Source organism: Salvelinus namaycush, chromosome 24 (genome assembly GCF_016432855.1).
Source record: "Salvelinus namaycush isolate Seneca chromosome 24, SaNama_1.0, whole genome shotgun sequence".
In the NCBI taxonomy this organism is placed as follows: Eukaryota; Metazoa; Chordata; class Actinopteri; order Salmoniformes; family Salmonidae; genus Salvelinus; species Salvelinus namaycush.
The window spans coordinates 18,565,239-18,592,223 of NC_052330.1; the positions used below are offsets into that span (position 1 = coordinate 18,565,239).

At 43.3% G+C, this 26,985-nt stretch overlaps 2 protein-coding genes across 3 annotated transcripts in view; one reads left to right on the top strand and one right to left on the bottom strand.

Moving 5' to 3' along the window:
• snx9b (sorting nexin 9b) overlaps positions 1-11,914 on the top strand; it is a 29,740-nt gene extending 17,826 nt beyond the window's left edge. The window contains exons 5-18 of one of the 2 annotated variants that reach the window (XM_038962266.1): positions 3,357-3,522; positions 4,644-4,767; positions 5,053-5,140; positions 5,289-5,414; positions 5,617-5,734; positions 5,916-6,046; positions 6,185-6,288; positions 6,378-6,481; positions 6,567-6,644; positions 6,769-6,845; positions 9,249-9,338; positions 9,639-9,753; positions 9,903-9,994; positions 10,346-11,914. In XM_038962266.1, coding sequence (XP_038818194.1) covers positions 3,357-3,522; positions 4,644-4,767; positions 5,053-5,140; positions 5,289-5,414; positions 5,617-5,734; positions 5,916-6,046; positions 6,185-6,288; positions 6,378-6,481; positions 6,567-6,644; positions 6,769-6,845; positions 9,249-9,338; positions 9,639-9,753; positions 9,903-9,994; positions 10,346-10,393 — 1,461 coding nt within the window. In that variant the 3' untranslated portion in view covers positions 10,394-11,914. The remainder of the gene's footprint in view (positions 1-3,356; positions 3,523-4,643; positions 4,768-5,052; positions 5,141-5,288; positions 5,415-5,616; positions 5,735-5,915; positions 6,047-6,184; positions 6,289-6,377; positions 6,482-6,566; positions 6,645-6,768; positions 6,846-9,248; positions 9,339-9,638; positions 9,754-9,902; positions 9,995-10,345) is intronic. The other variant, XM_038962267.1, reaches the window with a different exon arrangement.
• Positions 11,915-18,279: 6,365 nt separating this feature from the next.
• si:ch211-203k16.3 (microfibril-associated glycoprotein 4) lies at positions 18,280-24,651 on the bottom strand. The gene is made up of 6 exons (XM_038962617.1): positions 24,283-24,651; positions 21,214-21,328; positions 20,810-20,947; positions 20,207-20,423; positions 18,709-18,904; positions 18,280-18,426 (listed from the first exon to the last, which is right to left on the bottom strand). Exons 1-6 carry the CDS (start codon positions 24,649-24,651, stop codon positions 18,280-18,282), a joined length of 1,182 nt encoding a protein of 393 aa, XP_038818545.1.
• Positions 24,652-26,985: the final 2,334 nt, after the last annotated feature.

A 26,985-nucleotide genomic window follows, 5' to 3' on the forward strand; every position in this document is an offset into this window, starting at 1 on the left:
GTTAATAATGCAATCCTATAGATACACTTTCCTACTCGTTCATTACTGCTGCAGTGCTTGTTGTAGCGCTGAGTGGAAATAGGAAGAACGTGCATTTTATGGTTTATTAAAGTGTTGAATACAAAGTGTTGACAGTGCTGAGTAAGAACTTAAACATGAGCTCTCTCATAAAAACAGCAGCTCTTTGCTATATTCGTTAACAGTCTCTCTCTAGTCATGGTTTTAAACGTTGTGAAATCTCACTGTATCAACTTTGCTATAGCTTTCTTGTAATGCCTGCTACCTTACTGTAGACACGGTCATCTGAGCCATCCGATTGGCCAGCGGTAGGCCTATAGTGCACTTAATTTACTCTCTGGTCACGCCGGGAAGGCAGAGTTTGTACCTTCAGACACATGAAATGGTTCAAAATGGCAACAGTTCGCCTACCTGGCGCAGGGAAGCTAAATCGGGTGCACCTACCGCCAACAGCCTGAGACAAATACAAAAAAAAGAGGAAAACAAGGCTTTATCCTTTATTTTATTTTTTTACAGAAATGTTTGGCGATCGACTAGAAATGCCTTGGAGATCGACCAGTCAATCGCGATCGACCTGTTGGTGACCACTGCTGTAGAAAGTGAAGTTTAATCTTGTGCTTCTGTCTGTGTGCTGGTTTTTCTGGCCAGTCTTGGGCTACTGTTTGCATGTGTGCAGCTTAGAGGGCACATTGGGTGTGTCTATATATGCAAAAATACATGTTTTAAAATTTCAACCAATCGATTGTTTGAAAGAACAGACTACTTCCGGGTGACAATGATTTTTTTTATTTTTTATGTTGTTGTCGGCCACAGCCCTATATTTGTTACCCATCTACCAATCCTATTATTTAACGCAAAGTGAATCCATGTAACTTTTTATGTGATTTGTTAAGCCAAATTTGACTCCTGAACTAATTTAGACTTGCCTAAACAAAGGGACCGAACACTTATGCAACAACTATATTTTAGTTGTTACGTTTTGTATTCAGAATATTTTTTTTTTTACTTATCCACTTTGTCATTAGAGTATTTTGTGTATATTATTGACAAAATATGACAATTAAATCCATTTTAATCCCACTATGTAACACAATAAATCCAAGGGGTCTGAATACTTTTACAAGGCACTGTATGCTAGATGCAAGCTATTTATTTTTCTTGGAAAATGGATAGCTATACAACTGTGAAGACATGGTACCCCTATTATAAGTTAGAGAGGAGTCAACAACAGAACATCAAATTACTGTCTCTCATCAAATATTCTTACTTCACTGTGGCCCCTGCTTGGGGTCCGCGTTGCCCAGGTTACCCTTCACTCGCAGGCGCTTTGTGATGATGTCACCCTCTCTCCCCTCAAGGTGGATGTTGGGGCCTGTAGTCCTCAGCCGGACACCCCCGACACCCCGGCCCCCCCTTCCTCCTCTTCCCCTGACGAGGTAACCAGCACTGAGCGGTGGTCAGGGGCACGAACATGGCCCCGTCCCCCACCTCCCATCTCAAATCTTCCCCCCTGCAACCCACCCCCAGCTCAGCCTGCAAGAGCATGATCTTACATTGTACCACTCCCACCCTCTCCTACACTCCACTCCCTAAACCAGGGTCCACTTACTTTCTGCCCATCAAACTACAACTGACCTGGAGTCAGTTGATAAGGGTAAATGTTAACTGGAACCTCCAAATCAGAGGCCGAATCAAGCCTACCGACCCCCTACACCTCCACACACGCCTCCCATCACAGATGAATAAACTTGATCAGCACATCTCTGATACAACATGCACCGCTATAGATCAATGTTTCTTATTACCAGCACATCTCTGATACAACATGCACCGCTATAGATCAATGTTTCTTATTACCAGCACTAAACACCAAACGAATGATCTCAACATTCACGGTTCCCTATAACCAATCAATTATTACAGTGATTAGTGAACAAGCTATTCCCACCAAGCAAGAGCCAGAAATCATTTGTCTCAATTCTACCATTGTTTTTATATGTTGTAAACAAAGTGTTGGACAATTCAGCAGAATAAGTCAGAACTCCTGCAGTTTGTTCTGTGGTAACACACTACAGCTGCTATGAGCCTGTGTTCCCCACCACTGTGGTCCTCTAATGTACTCTCTCTCCCTCTGTTTGTTTTGTGGCTTACTGTAAGTAGCCTATGATGGAGATGTTTGGTCAGCAACTTCCTATCCAAACGCGCACACATCTCACATACACACACACACCATCCACACAGGGCTCTCCAACCCCATCTTGGAGAGCTACCGTCCTGTAGGTTTTCACTCCAGCCCTGTTCTTGGAGAGCTACCGTCCTGTAGGTTTTCACTCCAGCCCTGTTCATGGAGAGGTACCGTCCTGTAGGTTTTCACTCCAGCCCTGTTCATAGAGAGCTACCATCCTGTAGGTTTTCACTCCAGCCCTGTTCATGGAGAGCTACCGTCCTGTAGGTTTTCACTCCAGCCCTGTTCATGGAGAGCTACCGTCCTGTAGGTTTTTCGCTCCAACCCTAATCTAGCGCACCTGCTTCTAATAATTCGCTGGTTGATGAGATGAATCAGGTCAGTTACAACTGGGGTTTGAGTGAAAACCTAGAGAAGGGTAGCTCTCCAGGAACAGCCCTGATCTACACACACATGCTTGCGGCATGGCCAACGTCTGCCCCATACACATGGCATGCAGTTGTCCTGTGGATTGTCTTGATGCAAAATTCTTCTATGGTCTCAGTGAATGAATGACTGACTGACTGTAGAACGCATGAGATGTGTGTCTGTTCTGCTTGTGTTGTCCTTCACCACATGTAGTCCTCCAGCCATGGAAATGACTGGGAGAAATGCTTACAGTGACATGTTGCATCCTGCCGTGCCTTGGCATGATCTGAATGGTACAGTGCAGTGCGTCACAATGCTGGACTTGAATACGAGGCATGAATTTCTCAATTATTTAGATAAGCGTGGCATTGTGCGAGAGAGATGTTTCTGCATCATTTTGTGTGACTTGAGGAAACACTCTGTACCTTCAAGTCCAGGGTTCAACTTCCATACCATCCAACACACAATCACACTGTGTTGCCTGACTCTGTATTTTGAGTGGGATGTGTGGGGAGGGAGTCTGACAGGTAAGGGTTGGAGTGAGAACACCATCTTTTCTTCCTTGTTTCATGTTTTATGTCAATTTTTCTCAAGCAGTCTTATATTCAAATGTCTATCTAGTCAAGTTCTATACCCTGTCATTTCTTTCCCTGACAAGTCATTTAAAACCAGTATTGGTTGATTGTTAAAAAGGCTGTCCTCTACCCCTACCTATTTTTCTCTCTCCTCTCTCTCGCTCCTCTAGGCGAGTAATGGTAAAGACCCGTGGTCGGTATGGAACCAGGACACCACGGGAGGTTCCTCCAACAACTGGGCGGCCCAGCCAGAGGGCACCGTTACAGGCAAGAGTGCTGCCCCTGACCCCTGGGGCTCCACAGCACCGAGCCATCCTCAGGCCTACCAGGGCCCAGGTAAGTCACTGTTCTAGAGGAACTAAAGGCCCCTTTATGGACCTTAACACTTTGGTAATAATTTGCTAGTAATACTGTAGTAAAGACCTACTTTAGCAAGTTTCTCGCAAAAGACTTGCAGAAAGATGTCTCCAGAAATGATTCCCCCCCTCTTTTTAGGAACTTAATCCATTGTTACTATCTATGTTTTGGGTTTTAAGAATATAGCCTTTGGCATACATGAAGAGTGGTGTTTTGCAATGCATTTTCTAGGTGTGGTCTTAAACAGGGGAGGGTGATGTCATCGATAGTTATGAGATCACTTGCCTTTGCAGAGTTTTTGCTGGCTTTGGTTTTTCACTTCCTGTTTTTAAAACTATTTATATCCTGAGTAAAGAAGTGACTGATTGAATAAACGAAATAACAAAGTGCCTCTTCTTTTTCCTTCCAAAGATATCTATCCATATCCCTACCTTATTGACTGGTCAGGTATCCCACCATGCATTGCCTGCTGGGAGGGTTTCCCTGTTTGTGCGAGTGTTGACTATTTTTTGTTTTAAGAACATGTCTGGCATGCGTATAACCAGTAAATGTACATTATTTTCTCTATTGCAGGCATGTGTTGCATTGTGTGTATTTTCTCTCAAGAAAGCTATTCACAGTATTTATAGCTTAACACTTAATTGGTTGGTTTTGAGGATATATCTAACTGATTATCTAGACTGATATAATAGGTTTGTTGTTTCTGTTTGGATACATACTGTACAGTATATTTATCATTTTTCTCTCAAAACATAGCACGGGGTAGTGCAGTGCAGTGCAGTGTTCTTCAAACCTCTCATTGGGCACCCAAGATGTTTCGTTGTAGCCCTGAAGTAGCTCACCTAATTCTCTAATCAAGGGCTTAATGATTAGTGATTGGAATCAGGTGTGCTAGCTCTGGAATAAGAATGTCTGGGGGTACTCGAGGAGAGGTTTGAAACCCACTGGTCTAGTGCATGTTCTCTGATCTCGGTTTTAGGCTTTTTATGCTGTATGGTCTCTCTTCCATGTATTTGGTTACTAAGGGGGTGTGTGTGTGTGTGTGTGTGTGTGTGTGTGTGTGTGTGTGTGTGTGTGTGTGTGTGTGTGTGTGTGGGTAGGAGCGGAGGACGATGAGTGGGATGATGAGTGGGATGATGTGAAGTCGAACTCTGAGTCTGGAGATGGAGGGGCCATCCAGAGAGGAGGGGCTACTGGCTCCTCCATGAAGATCTCCCTCAACAAGTAAGACAGCTGACTACTACTCCAAACCATCACACTGAACCCACAAACACTAGCCATGACCTAAAGACCACTTTTACCCAGATTTTACCCACGATAAACATTGAGTCAATATACAGAGTTTGGCCATCTTAGTTTGCGGTTTAGAATCTGAGACGTTTGGTGGAGGATAGTTAGCCCAACTCTGTTAAACCATTGCCGTTGGATTTCCAGACTGTCAAGTGTCCCTTTCTACCTAACCCCTGACACTTAACCCCTGACCTTTACCCCTGTTTGTTCCTCTTTGAGCAGGTTCCCCGGGTTCTCCAAGTCTGGTCCTGAGCTGTTCCTCCTCTGCAAGCAACCACCCAAGGGAAAGGAGAAGATAACCATCTATGTGAGTTGGTGGAGGACTTTCATCAGTACTGGACATTGAATGGAGTGTGGTTGGCTGTGTTGTTTAGCAATCTTTTGTACTGTAGTCTTCAAATTGCTGTAGGATTTATCTTGTAGGATTTAGTAGGGTTGTCTCTGCTCCGTCTCAGATGGGGGAGGTTGGTCCAGTGTGGTCCTATCCAGAGGCTCAGCTGGACTGTGTCGTAGCCGACCCCAAGAAGGGCACCAAGATGTACGGCCTGAAGAGCTACATCGAGTACCATGTCATACCCAACGTAAGTGTCTGTGGGACCACTACTAGTATCAATGTGAATGGTCATTCATGTTTCTGGCTTTATCATTTCTAGGGACAGATATATTGTCCAAATGCCTGATATAACGAGCTGTCTCAGAGAAAAGCTGCAGTTGCCGAAAGCCAATATTATGCCAACCCATTGGCATTGTAGTGCATGTTAACTTTGTGTGATTGGTTTGCAGACCACAAACAGACCTGTCAATCACCGATACAAGCACTTTGATTGGCTGTATGAGAGGCTACTGGACAAGTTTGGTTCAGCCATCCCCATCCCCTCTCTACCGGACAAGCAGGTCACAGGTGAGAGACTGACCTGCTAACCTCTCCTCTTCTCTCCTCCACTGAGAAACCTTCTGTCTATCCTATAGGAGAGGAGTTCACTTAATGTAGGAAGGTATATGGGGAGCCTGGTGTGCTCCTTTCAATGCACACCGCTTATATCTGCTCTCTCTCCCTTTCCCCCTCCCTCCCTCTCTGCCAGGGCGTTTTGAGGAGGAGTTTATCAAGATGAGGATGGAGAGGTTGCAGGGCTGGATGACCAGGATGTGTCGGCACCCTGTGGTCTCCAACAGCGACGTCTTCCAACTCTTCCTGACCTACAAGGACGAGAAGGTACAGTAGGAGTCTTCCTCATCTTCCTCCCCCAGGAACAGCAGAGGGGTGCAGTATCAGACTGGACATGGAGCTCTGACTGTACAGGACTGGTAGTGACACTGAGGATTGGCTACTGAGCACTGTGTGTTGTTGCAGGACTGGAAAACAGGGAAGAGAAAAGCAGAGAAAGACGAGGATGTGGGAGTGATGATCTTCTCCTCCATAGAGCCTGAAGCCCCCGACCTGGACCCCATCGAAGTGTGAGTGACATCACACCACTCTGCAGCAGACATACATAATATGAAATGTTATGGGGTGTTTTTCTTCATTTGTTTCCATTGCGTAACAGGGAGCAGAAGTGTGATCAGTTCAGTCGTTTCACCAAAGCTATGGATGATGGTGTGAAGGACCTACTCACAGTGGGCCAGGAGCACTGGAAGAGATGCACAGGACGTATGTATACACTACATAAACACTACACAGCAGCTATGCAGGCTACATAGTTATAACACATGACCGAATCTGTGTGTGTCCTCAGCTTTGCCCAAAGAGTACCAGAGGATTGGCAAGGCCTTCCAGAACCTCTCGTCTGTCTTCACCAGCAGTGGATACCAAGGTAGGCCTGCTTGGACAGACATTTACTCCACTAAATGGGATATATATAGATCTCTGTATGTTTTAGATTGTTCAATATAAGTGTTGTTGCGTGTAATGTAAAAAACAGGTTCTTGTATCTGCAGGAGAGGCCACCCTCACCGATGCCATGACTTCAGCAGGAAAGACCTATGAGGAGATAGCTCAGATGGTGGCTGAGCAGGTACAGTACCAGTACAGACGTGTCATAACCTGCAGTTCTCTCTCTTAACCCTGTATCTCCTCTGGGTTCAAATAAATTATCAGAATATGTGGTTATTTTCAGTGTCAGAATTGAATTTCCATTTTATTTTATTTGATCATTTAAAAAAAAAAGATACTGTTAGGTTCTGAACAAACAGAGTAAAAACTCAAACGGATGACTAGGAAAAATCTCAAACCAAGTTTATTCACCCACTGGGTCATACACCTGCAAAGACAAAGCATGATTACACAAGCACATATATTTATAACCTCCTACTAGGCAGGGTCAACTTACATGTCTAAACAGCCAATACATCTCTGTCGCTAGGCAGGAACTTAATTGGTTTCTCTCACTGGTGTAGCCATGGCCCTTCCTGATGCTAGAACCTTGGTGGGTGTGTATGTGTGTGAGATAGGACTGTAGTAGGAGGGTCGTTGTGGTGGGCCCCTCTGGCCCCCCTCCCAGAGGTTTCTTCTCACTTCATCTGTTGACTTAACCTCGAGCCGAATTCCACACTCCTCTCTAGTTCCGCAGCTGGCCTGCCTTAACAGAGACTAACTACACTGTTGCCCTTTACCTCCCTCCTTAGGAACAGAATATGAACTTTCTGCACTCACTCAATAAATTTCCATACACCAGATTCCTATCCACCCTTCATTGACCCCAACATATACATTCCTTGTACATGTAAAGTATCAATACGTTTTAGTATAGTAAAATGAATAAGTATATTTCAAGCTAGAATCCAACAATATGCATACAAAATGATTGAATTGATTAAGAATCATCGAGGATGAACACAAAAAAGCACAAAGGTCTATGACTTATTTCCATTGTGGTCCTCTTTCATGATAGTGTTTTGCATAATGTGGCAGGATAAAAAAATATATATCTAAATTGGCAGGTCAATTTGGTTACTTAGTCATAAGAACACACTATACACAAAGGAACTCTTTTTGTTCATCATCATTGGGCTAGGAGGGATTGTTCACACAAGCACACTATCCATTAACTAGGATTTCACCTTCCTTTTAATGCTACTCAGAGTGGGAATAGTTTTAACACAGACAGATTATTCCACTCAGAGGCTGCTGAAGAGTCTCCTGTTGAAAGTGTAGTTGCTCAAGGGCTGTAAATAAGTTTATTAGTATTTCAAAGGAAATGTGTGCTATACATCAGACGTAGCCTTGTTTTTTTGGTCTCAGTTGTTGTTGAGGCCTTGGAATCCAAAATAAGCCTTTGAGGGAATGTACACTTTGAGGAGCAGCTTTGGGCGAGGGGGGGCAATTTCCTGTTGCTCTGTGTACTTCCTGTAGCCCCAGAGGCCTTGTGCTCTATTCCCGTTCCTTTGGTCTCTCTTTTCTCTTCATCGCCCCAAGCGGCTCCTGTCTGATGTCACTTCCTGGATGTCCGCGTGCGTTTCCTGTGGCTTCACAGTGTCTGTTTTATATCCTAGTTCTGACCTTCTTTTGACCCTTTCATTAAGCATCCTGTGTGTGAGGTGTGTGTTATCTGAAGGGAAGAGGTCAAGACTTGTATGATTACTCCATGACATTCATTTAAGGCCACCAGCACTAACCAGAGCAAAATATGTTCCCTACGTTCCTCTGATAGTTCAGTTGAACATAATGTTTGAATATCAGTTCTCTTACTTATCTATGATGGTGTAGTGTGGTTTGTACTGAAATCAAAGCCCCACCCTGTTTTTGATGTTGTCGCAGCAGCGTCCACATGGAGGACTCCTCTGGTAAGCATGTGTTGCTCCAGTCCAGAGGTTTCTGTCCTTGGTCCAGACTCTGTTTGACTTCTTTTTGACCTCCACCAATCATTAGCATTAGCTGTGTACTTCCAGTCCTGGGTAGTTACTAGCACTCACACAGTGCTGTCTCTCTATATATATATATATATATATATATATATATATATATATATATATATCCATCCATCCATCCATCCATCCATCCATCCATCCATCCATCCATCCATCCATCCATCCATCCATCCATCCATCCATCCATCCATCCATCCATCCATCCATCCATATATATAGATGGATGGATGGATGGATGTGTTATGGATCTCTTCCATGACCAAGCACGCCTTTGTGGGTGTTGTTTTCCCTCCATGGTTCTTTATCTCTGTTTTTGGTCATTTTTCTATTGTTTTTTGTGTTTTCCTGTTTTTTGCAATTTGAGACATTGCTATTACATTTCTTTCTGATGATGTCACAGTTGTATTATTGTACTCATCTTGTTCATTGGCTTTTCTGGCTCAGTACTAAAAGTGTTATGCGAATTGGCTTTTGCTCTGTTTGCAGGGGATATTGGGTTGTGCGGCTGTGTGTGTGATTGATATCTAATTGTCCATGTTCTCTCCCTGTAGCCCAGGAAAGACCTGCACTTCCTCATGGAGAACAACAATGAGTACAAAGGCCTTCTGGGATGTTTCCCTGACACCATTGGAGTACACAAGGTAGGCTCCTACAGGGGAGGGAGGGAGAGAAGGAGGGAGAGAAGGAGGGAGAGAAGGAGGGAGGGAGAGATTGGTATTCACATGATACTGAGCCTAGGGCAGAGGAGAGAGAGCGAGAGAATAACAACCATATGAAAATAACATTGCTAAAAGAACAAAAGCATTTTATTTTGGTTAGGACCTAGCCTAACCAAGCTATTTGCTATTAATGTAGATCCATGTTTAATCCAGTATAGCTGTAAAGTTGAATCCCTAGGATTTTGTGTAAAGCTGAAGACTGCTCTGTCTTTTCACTGTTAGGCGGCCATAGAGAAGGTGAAGGAGGGAGACCGGCTGGTGGCAGCTAGCAAGATCACCCCTCAAGACAAAGTGACCATGGCTAAACGTGTTGGCACCATGTCATATGCACTACAAGGTAAGGCTACTGGGCTAATGCTAAATGTGTTAGCGGTGGTTAAATGTGCTAGCACAAGGTACTGTAAGCCTGTGGCGTATAAAGAGATGGTTCCATCATCTATACTACATCACGTGACAGTGGATTTCCTGTTTTCTCCCCGCCCACAGCTGAGATGAACCACTTCCATAGCAACCGTATCTACGACTACAACAGGGTGATGCAGCTGTACCTGGAGGAGCAAGTGAAGTTCTACGAGACGGTAAGAACAGTCATCCAGACCACCCTGTACAAAGAAACATTCCCACATAGCCAGGAAACACAGTTTTAGCTAAAATGTCAGTAGATTCTTCTCAAATAGAAAACCTATGAGTTCTTTGCCTGAATGACAGTGGATCGAAAGCAAATGAGTATTGCTAGCATTGAAATTATATTAATGAATGGGTCATTTCCACATGCTTACATGCAATTGTCTCCGACCCTGGTCACAAGATCTGCTATGAATAGATGCATCTGTACATACAACAATGCTCCAATCTGATGAATGTTTTTATTTAGGCATTCAGCACATGGCTTTCAATGGGATTTTTCTCTTTATTCCTGGTTTGGGCAGATTGCTGAGAAGCTGAAGCAAGCACACAGTCAATTCACCACCATGTAAACCTGCCTCCTAAGACTAAAAATGCAAGAAACAGCTCAACACCCAAGAGATCTCTCTTTTTCTATTACTCACTCTGTTGCTTTTTCCCTTTGCGCTCAGTGCAATTTCATTTCCTGCAGTCGTTAGCTAATGATGCTAATGTAATCTGTTTTAAACAGTCTAGGAACTGTTTAGGAAGAGGTGTAGACAGTCGAAACCTAGATGGGTGGATTGCAGCAGTGCCTGATGCACAGTGGGTGCCACATACAACACCAAACAGCCCAGTCCCACAGGAAACAACACTGACTTCTTCCTGTGTCTCAGGTCAGGGTAACATGACAAACATTCAGGCCCTCATTGAACATATTGCACAGTTAAGCATTGCCCTCACTGCCTCAGTGATTCACTCAAAATGCAGAGGTCAAAGAGCAGCTCTCTTCCCCTGGCAAAGAGGATACTGTTTGCATTTCCTTGTTTGACTGAATCCATGGGCTAGTCATGACTTCCTCAGTTCCACTACCTTGGTTCCCTGGTAATGTTTGGATGGATGTGTTATGGATCTCTCCCTTGACCAAGCACGCCTTTGGATGTTGTTTTTTGCTCCATGGTTCTTTATTATCCCCTGGTCATCTTTTGGACCTTATCACAGCATTTTTTAATCACAGCATTTCAACAGAAATTGTGTTTGTTTTTTTTAAGTGATTGAAACGCACTCACAGTTCAGAGTAGAGATGTTGCATTATGCCTTGTCAGTTAAGTTCCAGCAGATATGAGAGAGAGTGTGTCACCACGCCCCTTGCTTGTGAGTGGGTCTGAACACTGCTGGCAGTGCCCGCCCCTTCCTTCACTCACTTCCTCGATCTCTAACAGGAAGCTCGACCCTTTCCTGCCACTGTGCCTTGTTGACGTTCTGTAGAAAATAGAACTGCATGCTTCGCTCATTCCCCCCTGCCTGCCTGATTTTTTTTTTTTTACTATTCATATCTTTCCCAAAACATGGAGTTCTGCTTTTCTCCCTTCTGGAAGGACAGACTCCGATGGGGAATGTTAGAGGTTATGCAATGGGAGCCTACTGCTCGTCCATGGAAGCCAAACATCAGCGAGCCAATGCTTCTCCCAAAGCCAGTGCCAAACATGGTGGCTGGGTCCCAATACTCATAAATTGCTTCCTTGTTTTCTTTCCTTCAAAAACAGCTGAGCGGTTTCACAATATTGCTTTCACCTATCGAATCCTTACATAGCAGTGGTTAGTAAGGAAATGTGTTAAGACAATTGGGACACAGCCATGCCTTTATCCAGGTGTCTATGACAGCTCTTCTCTGCCTCACTCCACTTAATACCGCAGTGCAATCTTCAATCATTATTTAATCTCCCTCTTTCTATTCTCGTCACATAAATACAAAGAAATCTATATTCTATCGGATGCATGTGCTTTTTGGTTGTTGAGGTATTTTATGTATAGAAATATTTGCGATACGTTGTCACCCAGAAAGAGGAGAAATTAAGTTTGATTTAATAAAAATGATTTGTACTCTCCGTGTACACGTTTGCATTTCTTTGAGTGTGTTTGTGAGTGTGAGTCATGTCTTGTTCTGCCGGACTTGTGTATTTGGGACGACACCCACCCACACACACTCATATACACACACAGCAGGCCCCTTATTCCCCCGTCTCAAAATTCTGTAGAGATGGATAGGAATGAGAATGAGTTGGTCTATAAGCAGAGCGGAGCGTCAAAGAGTGTGTTTGTGCTGATTATGAGGGTGGAATGAAAGAGGTCTTTCACCCTGTACTCTGCCTGCACCCAGCTCTGACTGAAATCAGGTGCAGCTGGGTCTCTATCTCTACACCCAGAAAGAGTTAAATATTTCACTCTATAAAGAGTTAAATACGCTATATATACAGAAGTATGTGGACACCTCTTAAAATGTGTGGATGTGGCTGTTTCAGCCACACTCGTTGCTGACGGGTGTACAAAATCGACTACACAGCCATGGAATCTCCATAGAAAAACATTGGCAGGAGAATGGCCTTACTGAAGAGCTAAGTGACTTTCAACATGGCAGTGTCATAGGATGCCACCTTTCCAACAAGTCAGTTTGTCAAATTTCTGCCCTGCTAGAGCTGCCCCGGTCAACTGTAAGTGCTGTTATTGTGAAGTGGAAATGTCTAAGAGCAACAACGGCTCAGATGTGAAGTGATAGGCCACACAAGCTCACAGAATGGGACCACCGAGTGCTGTAGTGCATACAAACTGTCTGTCCTCATACAAACTGTCTGTCCTCGGTTGCAACACTCACTACCGAGTTCCAAACTGCCCCTGGAAGCAAGGTCAGCACAAGAACTGTTCATCCGGAGCTTCATGAAATGGGTTTCTATGACCGAGCAGCCGCACACAAGACCAGTAGTGATTTTAGCATGTAAATCTTGATGGGGGAAAATAAATACAAGTGGGATGCATGCCAGCAAAGCCACTACACAACACTAAACAATACATTAATTGCACTATAACGGTGACAGACGGTGCCCACAAACTGTTAGGGCCTACATAAAGCTGTCCCAACAGCAGTCCCAATGTCTTACCGCTGCTACACCTGGCTATCAGCGGAGCCTTGTCTGGCAGCGAAAAACTGTTTATTCAGCCTCAGTTACTGCCTTTTAAAAAAACATAGCTGATATGGCTGACTTGCTAAACCAAATGTGGTGTCTACTGACAGTTGAGATGTACAAACTATGGTATAAGGTGACGGCAATCTGTAATTTCGATTAAGACATTGAGCGAGCTACAGTAGGACGGACGTAGTCAATATAACTATTTGTTTAGCACTATTGAATGTACAGTGCCAGAATTCAGAACATGGGCCGTTCTTATAGTGTTCTCCCTGTATACCAAGTCAGAAGAACCATAGGATAAATAAAGGGGGCATATAAGCAGACAATGAAAGCTCTTACAATATTCAATGATTACATTTCTCTAAAACAGGTTAAAGGCTACATGTACACCAAGTCAGAACAGTAGGCAAAATTAAGAGGGGTATATGGACCAAATTATTAGGGTGCGGCACATGGGCTACTAACATCTTACTGCACAACATACACTTAGTATTACTTTCTTAGCTACAGTATACATATCTCCCTGGCATATTACATCATTTATGCAGGAGCATACAATACATTTTTGGACTCACCTTGTTGTGCTGTGCTCACTTGAACAGGAAGGTGGCGCGGCGGTCCTTCGTGGGCAAATTTTGTCATCAAAGTCTGTCATTCTCTGGATTTATGGTGCTTTCAAAACAACTGGGAACTCTGGGGGAAAAAACAAGGTCGAATTGTGATGACGTCATTGATCTTCAGGTTGTAGCTGTAGAAAGAGGCCAGATTTACAGTTCCGCCTTATCTCAGCTCACTGGTCACCATAGCAACACTCACCCGTAGCACGCGCTCCAGCAGGTATATTTCACTGGTCACCCCCAAAGCCAACACTTACTTTGGCTGCCTTTCCTTCCAGTTCTCTGCTGCCAATGACTGGAACTAATTATAAAAATCACTGAAGCTGGAGACTTAAATCTCCCTCTCTAACTTTAAGCATCAGCAGTCAGAGCAGCTTACCGATCACTGTACCTGTACACAGCCAATCTGTAAATAGCACACCCAACTACCTCATCCCAATATTGTTACTTATCGTCTTGCTCTTTTGCACCCCAGTATCTTTACTTGCACATCATCATCTGCACATCTATCACTCCAGTGTTAATGCTAAGTTGTAATTATTTCGCTTCCATAGCCTATTTATTGGCTTACCTCCCTACTCTTCTACATTTGCACACACTGCACATATATTTTTCTATTGTGTTATTGACTGTACATTTGTTTATGTGTAACTCTGTGTTGTTGTATTTGTCGCACTGCTTTGCTTTATCTTGGCCAGGTTGCAGTTGTAAATGAGAACTTATTCTCAACTGGCCCACCTGGTTAAATAAAGGTTGCATTAACATTAGACTTGGCGGTGACATAGTGTCCACATGAGTGACAGAACACTGAGCTAGGCTGAAACACCTGCATTTTGGAGTTGCCTTACTCAAGAAAACAAAACAGACACCGTGTTTGTATATGGCTTTATTAGTAACATGCCCCCCCAATTATATTTTTTTAATGTATTTGTTTTTGCTAAAAATGTTGGCCTCAAAACAGGTTTCCAGCATTTCCACTGCACAAGACTAAGATCACCATGCCAAGCGTCAGCTGGAGTGGTGTAAAGCTCACCGCCATTGGACTCTGGAGCAGTGGAAACGCATTCTCTGGAGTGAAACGCTTCACCATCAGGCAGTTCGACGAATCTGGGTTTGGCGAATGCCAGGAGAACGCTACCTGCCCAAATCCATAGTGCCAACTGTAAAGTTTGGTGGAAGAGGAATAATGGTCTGGGGCTGTTTTTCATGGTTCGGTTTTGGCCCGTTACTTCCAGTGAAGGGAAATCTTAACGCTACAGCATACAATGACATTCTATATGATTCTGTGCCTCCAACTTTGTGGCAACAGTTTGGGGAAGTCCCTTTCCAGTTTCAGCATGACAATGCCCCCATGCTCAAAGCGAGGTCCATACAGAAATGGTTTGTCGCAAATCGGTGTGGAAGATCTTGACTGGCTTGCACAGATCCCTGACCTTTAACCCCATTAAACACCTTTGGGATGAATTGGAACGCCGACTGCTAATCGCCCAACACCAGTGCCACTCCTCACTAATGCTCTTGATGCTGAATGGAAGCAAGTCCCTGCAGCAATGTTCCAACATCTAGTGGAAAGCCTTCCCAGAAGAGTGGAGGCTGTTATAGCAGCAAAGGGGGGACCAACTCCCATGTTAATGCCCATGATTTTGGAATGAGATGTTCGACAAGTAGGTGGCCACATACTTTTGGTCATGTAGTGTATCTCACTCTACACACACAAATAGTTAAATATCTCATTCTGCACACAAGGCCATAAACACCCACACTTCCTTGTGTTTGAACGCTAACTGCAGTTTAAAACTTCTTAGGGATAGGGGGCGAAATTTTCACTTTTGGATGAATTGATGCCCAAATTAAACGGCCTCGTACTCTGTCCTAGATCATATGATATGCATATTATTATTACTATTGGATAGAAAACACTCTGAAGTTTCAAAAAATGTTTGAATTATATCTGTGAGTAAAACAGAACTCATATGGCAGGCAAACTTCCAAACAGGAAGTGAAAATTCTGAAATGGGTTGCTGTGAAAGGCATCGCCTATTCAATTGCCTTATATTTATGGATCTGTATGCACTTCATACGCCTTCCACTAGATGTCAACAGGCAGTAGAACGTGGAATGAAGCGTCTAGCCTGATGTGGGACCGAATGAGAGCCTTTGGAGTGACAGGTCAGGCAGATTGCCAGTACTTGCCCGCGCACATTGGGAATGTCATGTCTTTGTCTGCACTGCGTTAGATAGACATGAAGAAATGCTCCGTCTGGGACGTTATTGGATATATATGAGAAAAACATCCTGAAGATTGATTCTCAACTGAGTTTGACCAGTTTATTCGATTTGTAATATAACTTTGTGAAGTTTTCGTTCATTAGCGTAAAGTTCTTTGGACACGTGAGCTACACATGCTAGCCAAAGTTGCTAATTCGACAGAAGTAATGGACATTATAAAACAAAACAACGATTTATTGTGGAACTAGGATTCCTGGCACTGCATTCTGATGAAAGTTCATCAAAGGTAAGGGAATATTTATGATGTTATTTCGTATTTCTGTTGACTCTGTTGACTCCAACATGGCGGAGAATGGCTGAGAGCTGTCTCAGATTATTGCATGCTGTGCTTTTTACTAAAGTTATTTTTTTTTATCTAACACAGCGGTTGCATTAAGAACCAGTGTATCTTTAATTATATGTACAACATGTATTTTTCATCAAAGTTTATGATGAGTTTTTCTGTTAGATGACGTTGCTCTCTGTAATTATTCTGGCTGTTTTGGAGCCATTTCTGAACATGGCGCCAATGTAAAACCACGATTTCTGGCTATAAATATGCACATAATCGAACAAAACATAAATGTATTGTATAACATGATGTCATATGACTGTCATCTGATGAAGTTGTTCAAAGGTTAGTGATTAATTTTATCTCTATTTGTGGGTTTTGTGAAAGCTATCTTTTCTGTGAAAAAATGGCGGTGTGTTTTTGGATATTGTGGTGAGCTAACATAAATATATGTTGTGTTTTCGCTGTAAAACATTTTAAAAATCGGACATGTTGGCTGGATTCACAAGATGTTTATCTTTAATTATATGTACAACATGTATTTTTCATCAAAGTTTTATGATGAGTATTTCTGTATTTCACGTGGCTATCTGTAATTACTTTTGCTATTTTGGAGCCATTTCTGAACATGGCGCCAATGTAAAACCACGATTTCTGGCTATAAATATGCACATAATCGAACAAAACATAAATGTATTGTATAACATGATGTCATATGACTGTCATCTGATGAAGTTCAAAGGTTAGTGATTAATTTTATCTCTATTTGTGGGTTTTGTGAAAGCTATCTTTTCTGTGAAAAAATGGCGGTGTGTTTTTGAATATTGTGGTGCGCTAACATAAATATATGTTGTGTTTTCGCTGTAAAACATTTTAAAAAATCGGACATGTTGGCTGGATTCACAAGATGTTTATCTTTCATTTGCTGTATTGGACTTGTGATTTCATGAAATTATATTATATTATATCCCTGTGGTGCTAGGCTAGGCTATTCTAGTCAGCGTTTCTGATGAGAATGATCCCGGATCCGGGATTGGGGGTCCGTAGATTAAGAACTGCGGTAGTTAGCCTAGTGGTTAATAGTGTTGGGCCAATAACCGAAAGTTCGCTGGTTTGAATCCCCAAGCCGACTATGTGAAAAATCTGTCTGTGCCCGTGAGCAAGGTACTTAACCCTAATTGCTCCTTTAAGTCAGTCTGGTTAAGAGCATCTGCTAAAATGTAAGAACGTTATATTTAAATGAATCTGAGTTTTGTGTTTTTCTAGTTGGGATTCAGCCCTTAGTCTTCACACTAACACACATTGCAGTTTAAACAGTTTAAACAGTGTATTTTCTCTTCTATATATTATGTATGGTATAATATATAGCATGTTATGTACTGTATAGTATATTGTCCACCTGACTGTGGATCTATAGGAGGGAAGTTCCCCTTCTTCCCTCCAGCAATAGGCTGTTAGTTTGGCACAGTCATGTTATTATAGTACAGGACTGTGGAATCTATATAACTCCAGCCATCTTCTAGACAGGTCAACACACACACAAAGGACTACTCGACGTGTGCCACCCCTTCCATTCAATACTTGTTTCTCAGAGTTCACTGGACAATATCTGTTGTTGTCTGTATTGGTCACAACATGCCACAGTATCCAGGACTGAGCTTCTCACTGAGCACAGGTGGCTGATGGTACCTTCATTTGGGAGGATGGACTCAGTAATGGTTGGAACGGAATAAATTGAATGGTATCAAACATGTGGTTTCCATGTGTTTGATACTATTCCATTCACGCCATTCCAGACATTATTATGAGCCGTCCTCGCCTCACCAGCCTCCTGTGCCTGTCAGTCTGTTGCTCTGTTTCACTGAACTTCAGGCTTATTGGTGGCATGGCCACATATGCAAATGTAAACATTATGCAAAAATATATCCACACACATTCAAAAATATGTGCACACTTTGAAAATCCATCTCCTTGTCCAGACCAGTGAGTAAGGTTACATCACATTTCACTGTAAAAGTGTGGAGCATGTACGTCTGTGGTGATGTCATCAGATCAGACGAGCCATCATGGAGCCTGACTGTCATCAGGGGTGGTTGTCATGGCCATGCGGTGGTTTCTCAGGGCGACATGCGTGGGCGGAAGGTACGTGGGCGGATCATCATACTGACTTTCCTTAGAGAGTAGTAGTCCGAGTCCTTCCAGGAATACCACACGATTCCGTCTGGTCCTAGAGGGTTCTTCCCCTTGGGGGAATACCGGCCTCCCTGTGGGGTCACAAACACAGTCAGTCAGCGGTCAGGGTGGTAACAGGGAGGAATACCGGTGACCAGATACCTATAGATCTGTAAATATCTGTAAAGCACTTTGTGACAACTGCTGATGTAAAAAGGGGATTATAAAAAACATTTGATTGTTTGATTGGTTATGAATATACTTTTGATTATCATTACACACATACCTCTATCAAACATTCACATACCATTCACATTCTATCTGACAAGGTAATTTATTGTGCAGTGTGTGTGTCTGTATGGGGAGGTTGTTACTCTGTAGTAGACTCCGTTGAGGTTGGCGTAGAAGCACTGGTTGTACCACCAGCCTCCGTGGGATATCTCAGCACAGATGTTGCCCGTGTCGGGGGTGCTGAAGCCCTGCTTGTCATGGTACCAGCTGAATGAGTCCTCCGTCGTCCCACTGAACCCAGACACATGGAGACAGTACTGGCTGTCCTCCCCATCCACACTGTATGGAGATACGGACACGGACAAGCAGAAGTTAAAATGCCACCCAAAAGAGAATGTCTAGGTCATTCCAAATCCCATTAACAGTATGTGTTTTCATTCAAACAAAAATGGAAAATTCGCAGAAAATTACCATTTTGAAATGTCCAACTTCTGCAAAAATGTTAAACCACTCAACCCCAAGATTTTCCCAAGTTTTCACCATTGTTGTAAAGCCCTGGTTATTTTGTTGCTTTGGACAATTAATTTCTGAGGTTTTTACTTATTTAAAGTGATTAATTAACATTTGTCCCTCAGGTTTAAGGTCTACCCTGAAACGTGAACTCTCGTTTTAATATGGTAAAACTATTTATTTTGAAAAAGGAACATTGAACATTAATAGTCAAATCATAGTGTAGAAGCAGGTGAGATGGTTCTACAATTTTTGGGGTGTTTTGTGTTGGAAAACTGAGTACATCGAGTATAACATGTCAACTCTGTTACCCATTATAGGCTAGAAATGTTTTAACAAGTTAAAATATTGTTGTTAAGCTTGCATACAATTCCCCCTCCCTGTTCCACACAACAAGCTTCCGTTCCCCCTGTCACATGGGGAGTTACGGCTGATAAAGATTAAATTGTCAACCCAGTCACTTTTACAGTCCGTTTTCTAGTAATTTTTCTTAATTTAACCTCTTGAAGTTGGAAATGTTTTCTTAATGACAATGTTCAAATTACACTACCCATCACACTACCCAAAAGGCACTCTATTGGTAGAATGTTTGTGTGTGATGTGGCTGCATGCCTAGGCGTGTTTGTCTCTAACCCCCACCTGAAGCTCTCGTAGAGGACCTGTTTGTCTCTAACCCCCACCTGAAGCTCTGGTAGAGGGCGTGTTTGTCTCTAACCCCCACCTGAAGCTCTCGTAGAGGACGTGTTTGTCTCTAACCCCCACCTGAAGCTCTCGTAGAGGGTGTGTTTGTCTCTAACCCCCACCTGAAGCTCTCGTAGAGGACGTGTTTGTCTCTAACCCCCACCTGAAGCTCTCGTAGAGGGCGTGTTTGTCTCTAACCCTCGCCTGAAGCTCTCGTAGAGGGCGTGTTTGTCTCTAACCCCCACCTGAAGCTCTCGTAGAGGGCGTGTTTGTCTCTAACCCCCACCTGAAGCTCTTGTAGAGGGCGTGTTTGTCTCTAACCCCCACCTGAAGCTCTCGTAGAGGACGTGTTTGTCTCTAACCCCCACCTGAAGCTCTCGTAGAGGGCGTGTTTGTCTCTAACCCCCACCTGAAGCTCTCGTAGAGGGCGTGTTTGTCTCTAACCCCCACCTGAAGCTCTCGTAGAGGGCGTGTTTGTGCTTGTTGCTCCAGTCCTCCAGGTCGATCCTGAGGCTATAGTCTCCCTGGCTGGTAAGGTCATGGATGTGGTCGTTACCCAGCCAGAACTCAGAATGCAAATCACCAAACCCGTCCTTATACTCCCTCCAGCTCCGGTCAAAGGTCACAGAGCCATCCACACGCCGCTGGAGCATTGTCCAGCCACCACCTGGGAGAAGGAGAGGATACGTATACATTAAATATAACATACACTACTGGTCAAAAGTTTTAGAACACCTACTCATTCAAGTTTTTACTATTTTCTACATTGTCGAATAATAGTGAAGACTATGAAATAACACATATGGAATCATATCATATCATATCATATACACCAAAAAAGTGTTAAACAAATCAAAATATATTGTATATTTGAGATTCTTCAAATAGCCACCCTTTGCCTTGATGACAGCTTTGCACACTCTTGGCATTGGTAGTGTACAAGTTATGCAAACACACATTATGAGGAAGCGTTATTGACTGATCAAACTGGTTCTTCAAACCAAAAACCAACTCTGTTCATGTGTGACACTTGTGAGTGTATATAACCCTCACCCTCTGTCTCCATGTCACAGTAAACCTCGACAGGCATGACGCCCAGTGAAGGCACCACCGTGTACAGACCAGAGCGCCTCACACCGTTATAGTAGATAGACGCACAATCTATAGGACAGTTCCTCACATGCTGCACCTCTGGCGGACAGAGAAAACATAGTGTTTCATCAGTATTTGACACAAACTTAAAAATGCAGTATTTGAGCAGAGATGAACAGTGGGATATTGGGCTCAGAGAATACTTTTAAAGGGGCTTATCTCCCCCTACTGGTAAATTGTAGACCTTGGCTCCAATGAATTGTAGATATGTTAAATAAGTCCAAAATAAGGCAATAAAATGTACTTCTATATAGCTGATAGTGTGTGTGTGTGTGTCTGTTTATCAAGAATGGGTGTATGTGTACCTGGATGCAGGGCCTCCTCTGAACTCATCTGAGGGCTGGTACCGACAATGTTGATCATACAGCCAGGGTTCCTCCGTACGCTCTCTACCAGCCGAGACAGGTTATGGATCTGGGCCTAGAGACAGACAACAAGCTCTCAACATGTTTGAAAAATGTACTTAGATTATTACATTACTGGTACTATAAGATGTGTACTGTACTGTGTACCTGAAGGTCGTAGATGAGGGTCCCTTGTAAGTGCACTAGTGTGGTGGCCTCGGCATAGTGCGTCTCCAATTCATGGAAACGATGCTCCAAGGATGAGTTAATACGGGTCTTCTCCTCGCTCTGATATATATATATATATATATACACACACACACACACACACACACACACAAAGACAACAATGCATGGATATGTACACAGCATAGAATAAACTCCACAGCTGGCCATTTCAAAATCCATGCAAGTAATGGAACAATGCTTGAAAGTGTTGATTGTTTGAAATATCTGGGTTTGAGGATATATTCTGAATGATCTTTTGAAAAGCACAATGATTATATTCGAAAAACAATGAACTATAAGCTTAGATTACTATACAGATCTAAGAATTGTTTTACTGTATCCATTAGAAAGACCTTAGTCTATTATAGGAAGCAGCAGTTGGGTTACTATGGTGACATCATCTATAAAAACACAACCAAGACCTTACTTTATGAATGAGATGTCATTTATATCCATCTTTGAAGATTGATTCCTGGATGCCATTATAAGACACATCATTGCACAATGTGTGAATCACTAAATGGTCTGTCACTGTCTAACAGAAGACAACTGCATTGGTACCAATTTCTTTCTATATGTATCTATTTAAATCTCTCTGTATCAGTGGAGGCTGCTGGGGAGGAGGACAGCTCATAATGTCTGGAACGGAGTGAATGGAATGGCATCAAACACCTGGAAACCATGTGTTTGATGTATTTGATACCATAAATTCCGCTCCAGCCATTACCACGAGCCCGTCTTCCCCAATTAAGATGCCACCAACCTCCTGTGCCCTGTATATACTCACTTTACAAGACACACTACTCCTTTCAACAACAGTAGCAATCACAAATTCTTAGGGTATATCATGAGGTTGGAGTAAGATCTTTCAGATACAAAGGTGCAACTGACTGGAATAATTTACATACCGAAATCAGGACATTACAATCACACAGTGAATATAAGAAAAGCCTTTTTCGAATGTTAAGAACAAACTGTTTGTGTTTTTATGTAATAAAAGCATCACTATGTGAAGATGTTTGTAAATTGTATCTATGTATTATAGGTACTTAGTTGTATTACTTGTATTAGTAGTGTTAGCAGTAGTTTTTATTAGTTGTAGGCCTATTAACTTTTTTATGCTGTTAATGTACTTGTTTTTGTTATTATTTCATTTTTATTATTTTTAGACCGTAGTTGCCATATTATTCTTGTTATTAAGTATTGTTTGTTTGTTTAATTTTTTTTATTTGGACACGAGATGGTGCATCTCAAGAGATTTCATCCTTGAAAATATCGAATAAATAAATAAGTACATTTTCATAAAACAAAGATGTTCTGTACATGCTAAGAAAAGTCTGCTATGCAGTAACTGCTATGCCCTTTTCCCCTGTAATAAGGTGAGAAGTGTTGGGATATAATACTGGGGCAATATACTGTATGACCCCAGAAAAAGAGATTTGCAGAGAGAGTGAGAGAAAGGAGTAAAAAGGGAAATGACAGACAGACATACAGAGGGGATTCAACCACATATTATGGTGGAAATTACAAGATTATGTTATAATACTTTTATTGCGTCAAATGGTTGTTTTATGCAACAGAATAAAGGATTTTTATAACTATTGTGTGTGTTCTACTGAGGATGGGCCTCTGGGAGATAACACTGACAGGAGATTTATGATGTCTTTTGGGTGATAAAACCTAAAGAGACTGCATTCCAGAGCATGAGTTAATGTTTCTGTTCTATATGCTACCAGGGAGAGATGACCCCAGTGCCAGACACTGGTCTCTACACAAACATAACTGTTTTTACAGCAGATACTGTCTGCTGTGAATTATAAGTATCTTTCATACAAATCTTAACCTTGTGACCCATTCTATACATCTGTTGTTTATCATGTAGGTTGAAAGGGGTGTATCTTAGCTATAAAATACCTTTGTACTTTTGTCTCAGGGCTCTCAACGAGTCATCTGAGGGTAACTCGACAACCAGCCATCATTATCGTAGAGCATTCAATCGATTTACTTTATATGTGTGCGTTGTATTGACCTACACCCTTATTAATAAGTGATTAAATATTTAGTTTAAGTATAACTCTGACTTGTGTGATAAGTTTGTCTCTCCTCATTTGATAGTAAAGAAACCATCCCACCTACAGGTGCTATATTCCCAGCCCATATCCCAAACCACATCCCAGTGGCACTACCCCCTTTCGTCAAAGACCAGGTAAAAGCCATGGTTAGCCAAAGGGCTGAGTCCCAGTGCCACAGGCACACGAGGCAGCACGTGGTGGAGAAGGGCCAGGAGAGCCAGGCCAGAGTACCCAGGGCTAATCCCCTTAGCGCCAAGGTCAAGGACTTGCTAGGAGGGAGGGACACCTGGGGAGATACCGTACGCTACCGGCTGCCACAGCATAGGGGGAGTAACAGAGACAGGTGTCAGTGTGCATGTGTGTGTCTACAGCATGTGTGTTAGTTGGCTGAAGTCCTCCTTTATGACGTAGGGTTAGAGCGTGTTCCGGAGGCTTTTAGCATTCAGTTTAACGTAAAGTAATCACAGCAGTATCTCAAGAACAGTTGCTCACTTGCAGTTCTAGACCACTGGCACATGTCCTGCTCTGAGTCTGAAGCAGTGGCTCACCTCCAGCCTTACACACTCATACAGAAACTAGAGCACTGTATCTCAGTCATTGAACTTTTATTTCCATTAGCTTTATAACCCTGGCCTACTTGTTTTTCCCTGAACTCTAGTTCTAGAATTTGAACGCCATCTATTTCTCTACACCATTAGCCTATTCCTCCAGTTCTATCTCTAGAACCCACCTGCAGCTCCAGAACCTTGACGCGGTGCCTGTGGTTCCTCAGCTCCTCCTGAAGCTCTGAGATGGTCTCCCTCAGCGACAGAATCTGCTGTTTCCTCTCCTCGTTCTCATGCAGCCAATAGGAGACTTCGTCTGTGCAACGGAACATGTCTGGACAGCGCTGGTCCTCAGTCTGGGGCAGGGTGGCCACCAGACGGCACATCCCATCCTCCATCACCTGGTTACTGTAGTCCCCGCACTGGGAGCCCCCGCCACCACCGCCAATCTGATGACTAGTAGGGTCTTCTCCATGGACCTCCCGGACCAGGAGGAGACACAGAGCCAGCCACAAGCCCAAGAGGGGGGTACAGTGAGGGGGTAGAAAGGCCATTGTTCTCCTCTGGTTGGAACGTCCTAGCTTGGTCAGAGAGAGTGGTCTGTCTGGCTCTGGAGACTGGCAGGTTCAGGTTCAGGTTTAGCTTTCTCTCTGTAGGAATAGCAAAAAAGCCTTAGTACTATAAAATCACTGCACACTGGTAGGCCTACATGTACCACCAGATCATCATTACATTACTTAGCAGATGTTCTTATGCAGAGCAACTAGGGTTAAGTGCCTTGCTCAAGGGCACATCAACAGATTATTATACCTAGGCAGCTCGGGGATTCAAACCAGCGATACTTCAGCTATTGGCCCAACGCTCTTAACGAATAGGCTACCTGCCGCCCCATCGTAGTCCAGACACTTATGTCTCACATATTCATAGTTCACACCAATGCCCACCTCCCAACCACAACCTTTGACCTGCTCTAATAGCGTGTGAACTCTGAGCACTGAAATGACTACTAGGTGAACCTACCATGTTATAATAGTTGAATTGCATCATAACTGATATACATGTTTTCAAATGACTGAGTAGCATTTACTGACACACAAATACATAGGCCAATGTATCTCAAACCCCCCTCCAAAACAACATACTATTTAGTCATTCTATTTATTCATACAACACAACACAATAAAACCCAACAACAAACCCAGTATAGAACCCCCCTGTGCATGTACAGAGTTAGCTACAGAGCTGCTGTAAACAAAGAAGTTTGGTATTTCTTTACCTCTCTCCTGGCCAGTCTCTCGCCCCTGTCCTTACACCATCCTGGTCGTAAGACCCTCCCCATTCCTCTCCTCTCCGTCTCCGTCGTTCCTTCTCTCCTCCAATCTCCACCTCTCTTTCTCTGTCTATCTCTCCGTGTGAAAGAGTGATTTAGAGCAGTGTGGCTGTAACACAGTGGACATCTTATCCCCATAATCCACCTTAGAGGATTCCCCTGAGGGAGAGGGAAAGTGAGGGAGGGAGGGAGGGAAGGAAGGAAGGAAGAAGGGAGGGAGATGCTGTGAAATTAGGATTAGGGATGAGCTGGGATGTGGACATGAAGCTAGGGTGAGGGGTAAGGTTAGGGATGAGCTGGGATGTGGACATGAAGCTAGGGTTAGGGTTATTGATGAGCTGGGATGTGGACATGAAGCTAGGGTGAGGGGTAAGGTTAGGGATGAGCTGGGATGTGGACATGAAGCTAGGGTTAGGGTTATTGATGAGCTGGGATGTGGACATGAAGCTAGGGTGAGGGGTAAGGTTAGGGATGAGCTGGGATGTGGACATGAAGCTAGGGTGAGGGGTAAGGTTAGGGATGAGCTGGGATGTGGACATGAAGCTAGGGTTAGGGTTATTGATGAGCTGGGATGTGGACATGAAGCTAGGGTGAGGGGTAAGGTTAGGGATGAGCTGGGATGTGGACATGAAGCTAGGGTTAGGGTTATTGATGAGCTGGGATGTGGACATGAAGCTAGGGTTAGGGTTATTGATGAGCTGGGATGTGGACATGAAGCTAGGGTTAGGGGTAGGGATGAGCTGGGACGTCATCCTGGTCTCAGAACATTTCGTTTTATTCTGTACGTAAATACGTAACACTCCATTTCGTATTATGTTACATTTTTGACTCTATGTATTAATTTGTGGATATCCATCACCCATTTCTTATATGTTACAAATTACAATTCATATTATAAACTCAACAAAAAAGAAACGTCCTCTCACTGTCAATTGCGTTTATTTTCAGCAAACTTAACATGTGTAAATATTTGTATGAACATAACAAGATTCAACAACTGAGACATAAACTGAACAAGTTCCACAGACATGTGACTAACAGAAACGGAATAACGTGTCCCTGAACAAAGGGGGGGTCAAAATCAAAAGTAGCAGTCAGTATCTGGTGTGGCCACCAGCTGCATTAAGTACTGCAGTGCATCTCCTCCTCGTGGACTGCACCAGATTTGCCAGTTCTTGCTGTGAGATGTTACCCCACTCATCCACCAAGGCACCGGCAAGTTCCAGGACATTTCTAGGGGGAATGGCCCTAGCCCTCACCCTCCGATCCAACAGGTCCCAGATGTGCTCAATGTGATTGAGATCCGGGCTCTTCGCTGGCCATGGTAGAACACTGACATTCCTGTCTTGCAGGAAATCACGCACAGAACGAGCAGTATGGCTGGTGGCATTGTCATGTTGGAGGGTCATGTCAGGATGAGCCTGCAGGAAGAGTACCATATGAGGGAGGAGGATGTCTTCCCTGTAACGCACAGCGTTGTGATTGCCTGCAATGACAACAAGTTTAGTCCGATGATGCTGTGACACACCGCCCCAGACCATGACGGACCCTCCACCTC

Bases quoted from the DNA above. Each gene is read 5' to 3' on its own strand.
- si:ch211-203k16.3 (XM_038962617.1), bottom strand. From the start codon at position 24,651: ATGGCCTTTCTACCCCCTCACTGTACCCCCCTCTTGGGCTTGTGGCTG. The intron at 20,948-21,213 runs GTACACATACAC...TCTGTCCGCCAG, and splicing joins AGAGGAGGCCCTGCATCCAG to AGGTGCAGCATGTGAGGAAC. The intron at 18,905-20,206 runs GTGGGGGTTAGA...ATCTCCATACAG, and splicing joins GCCCTCTACGAGAGCTTCAG to TGTGGATGGGGAGGACAGCC.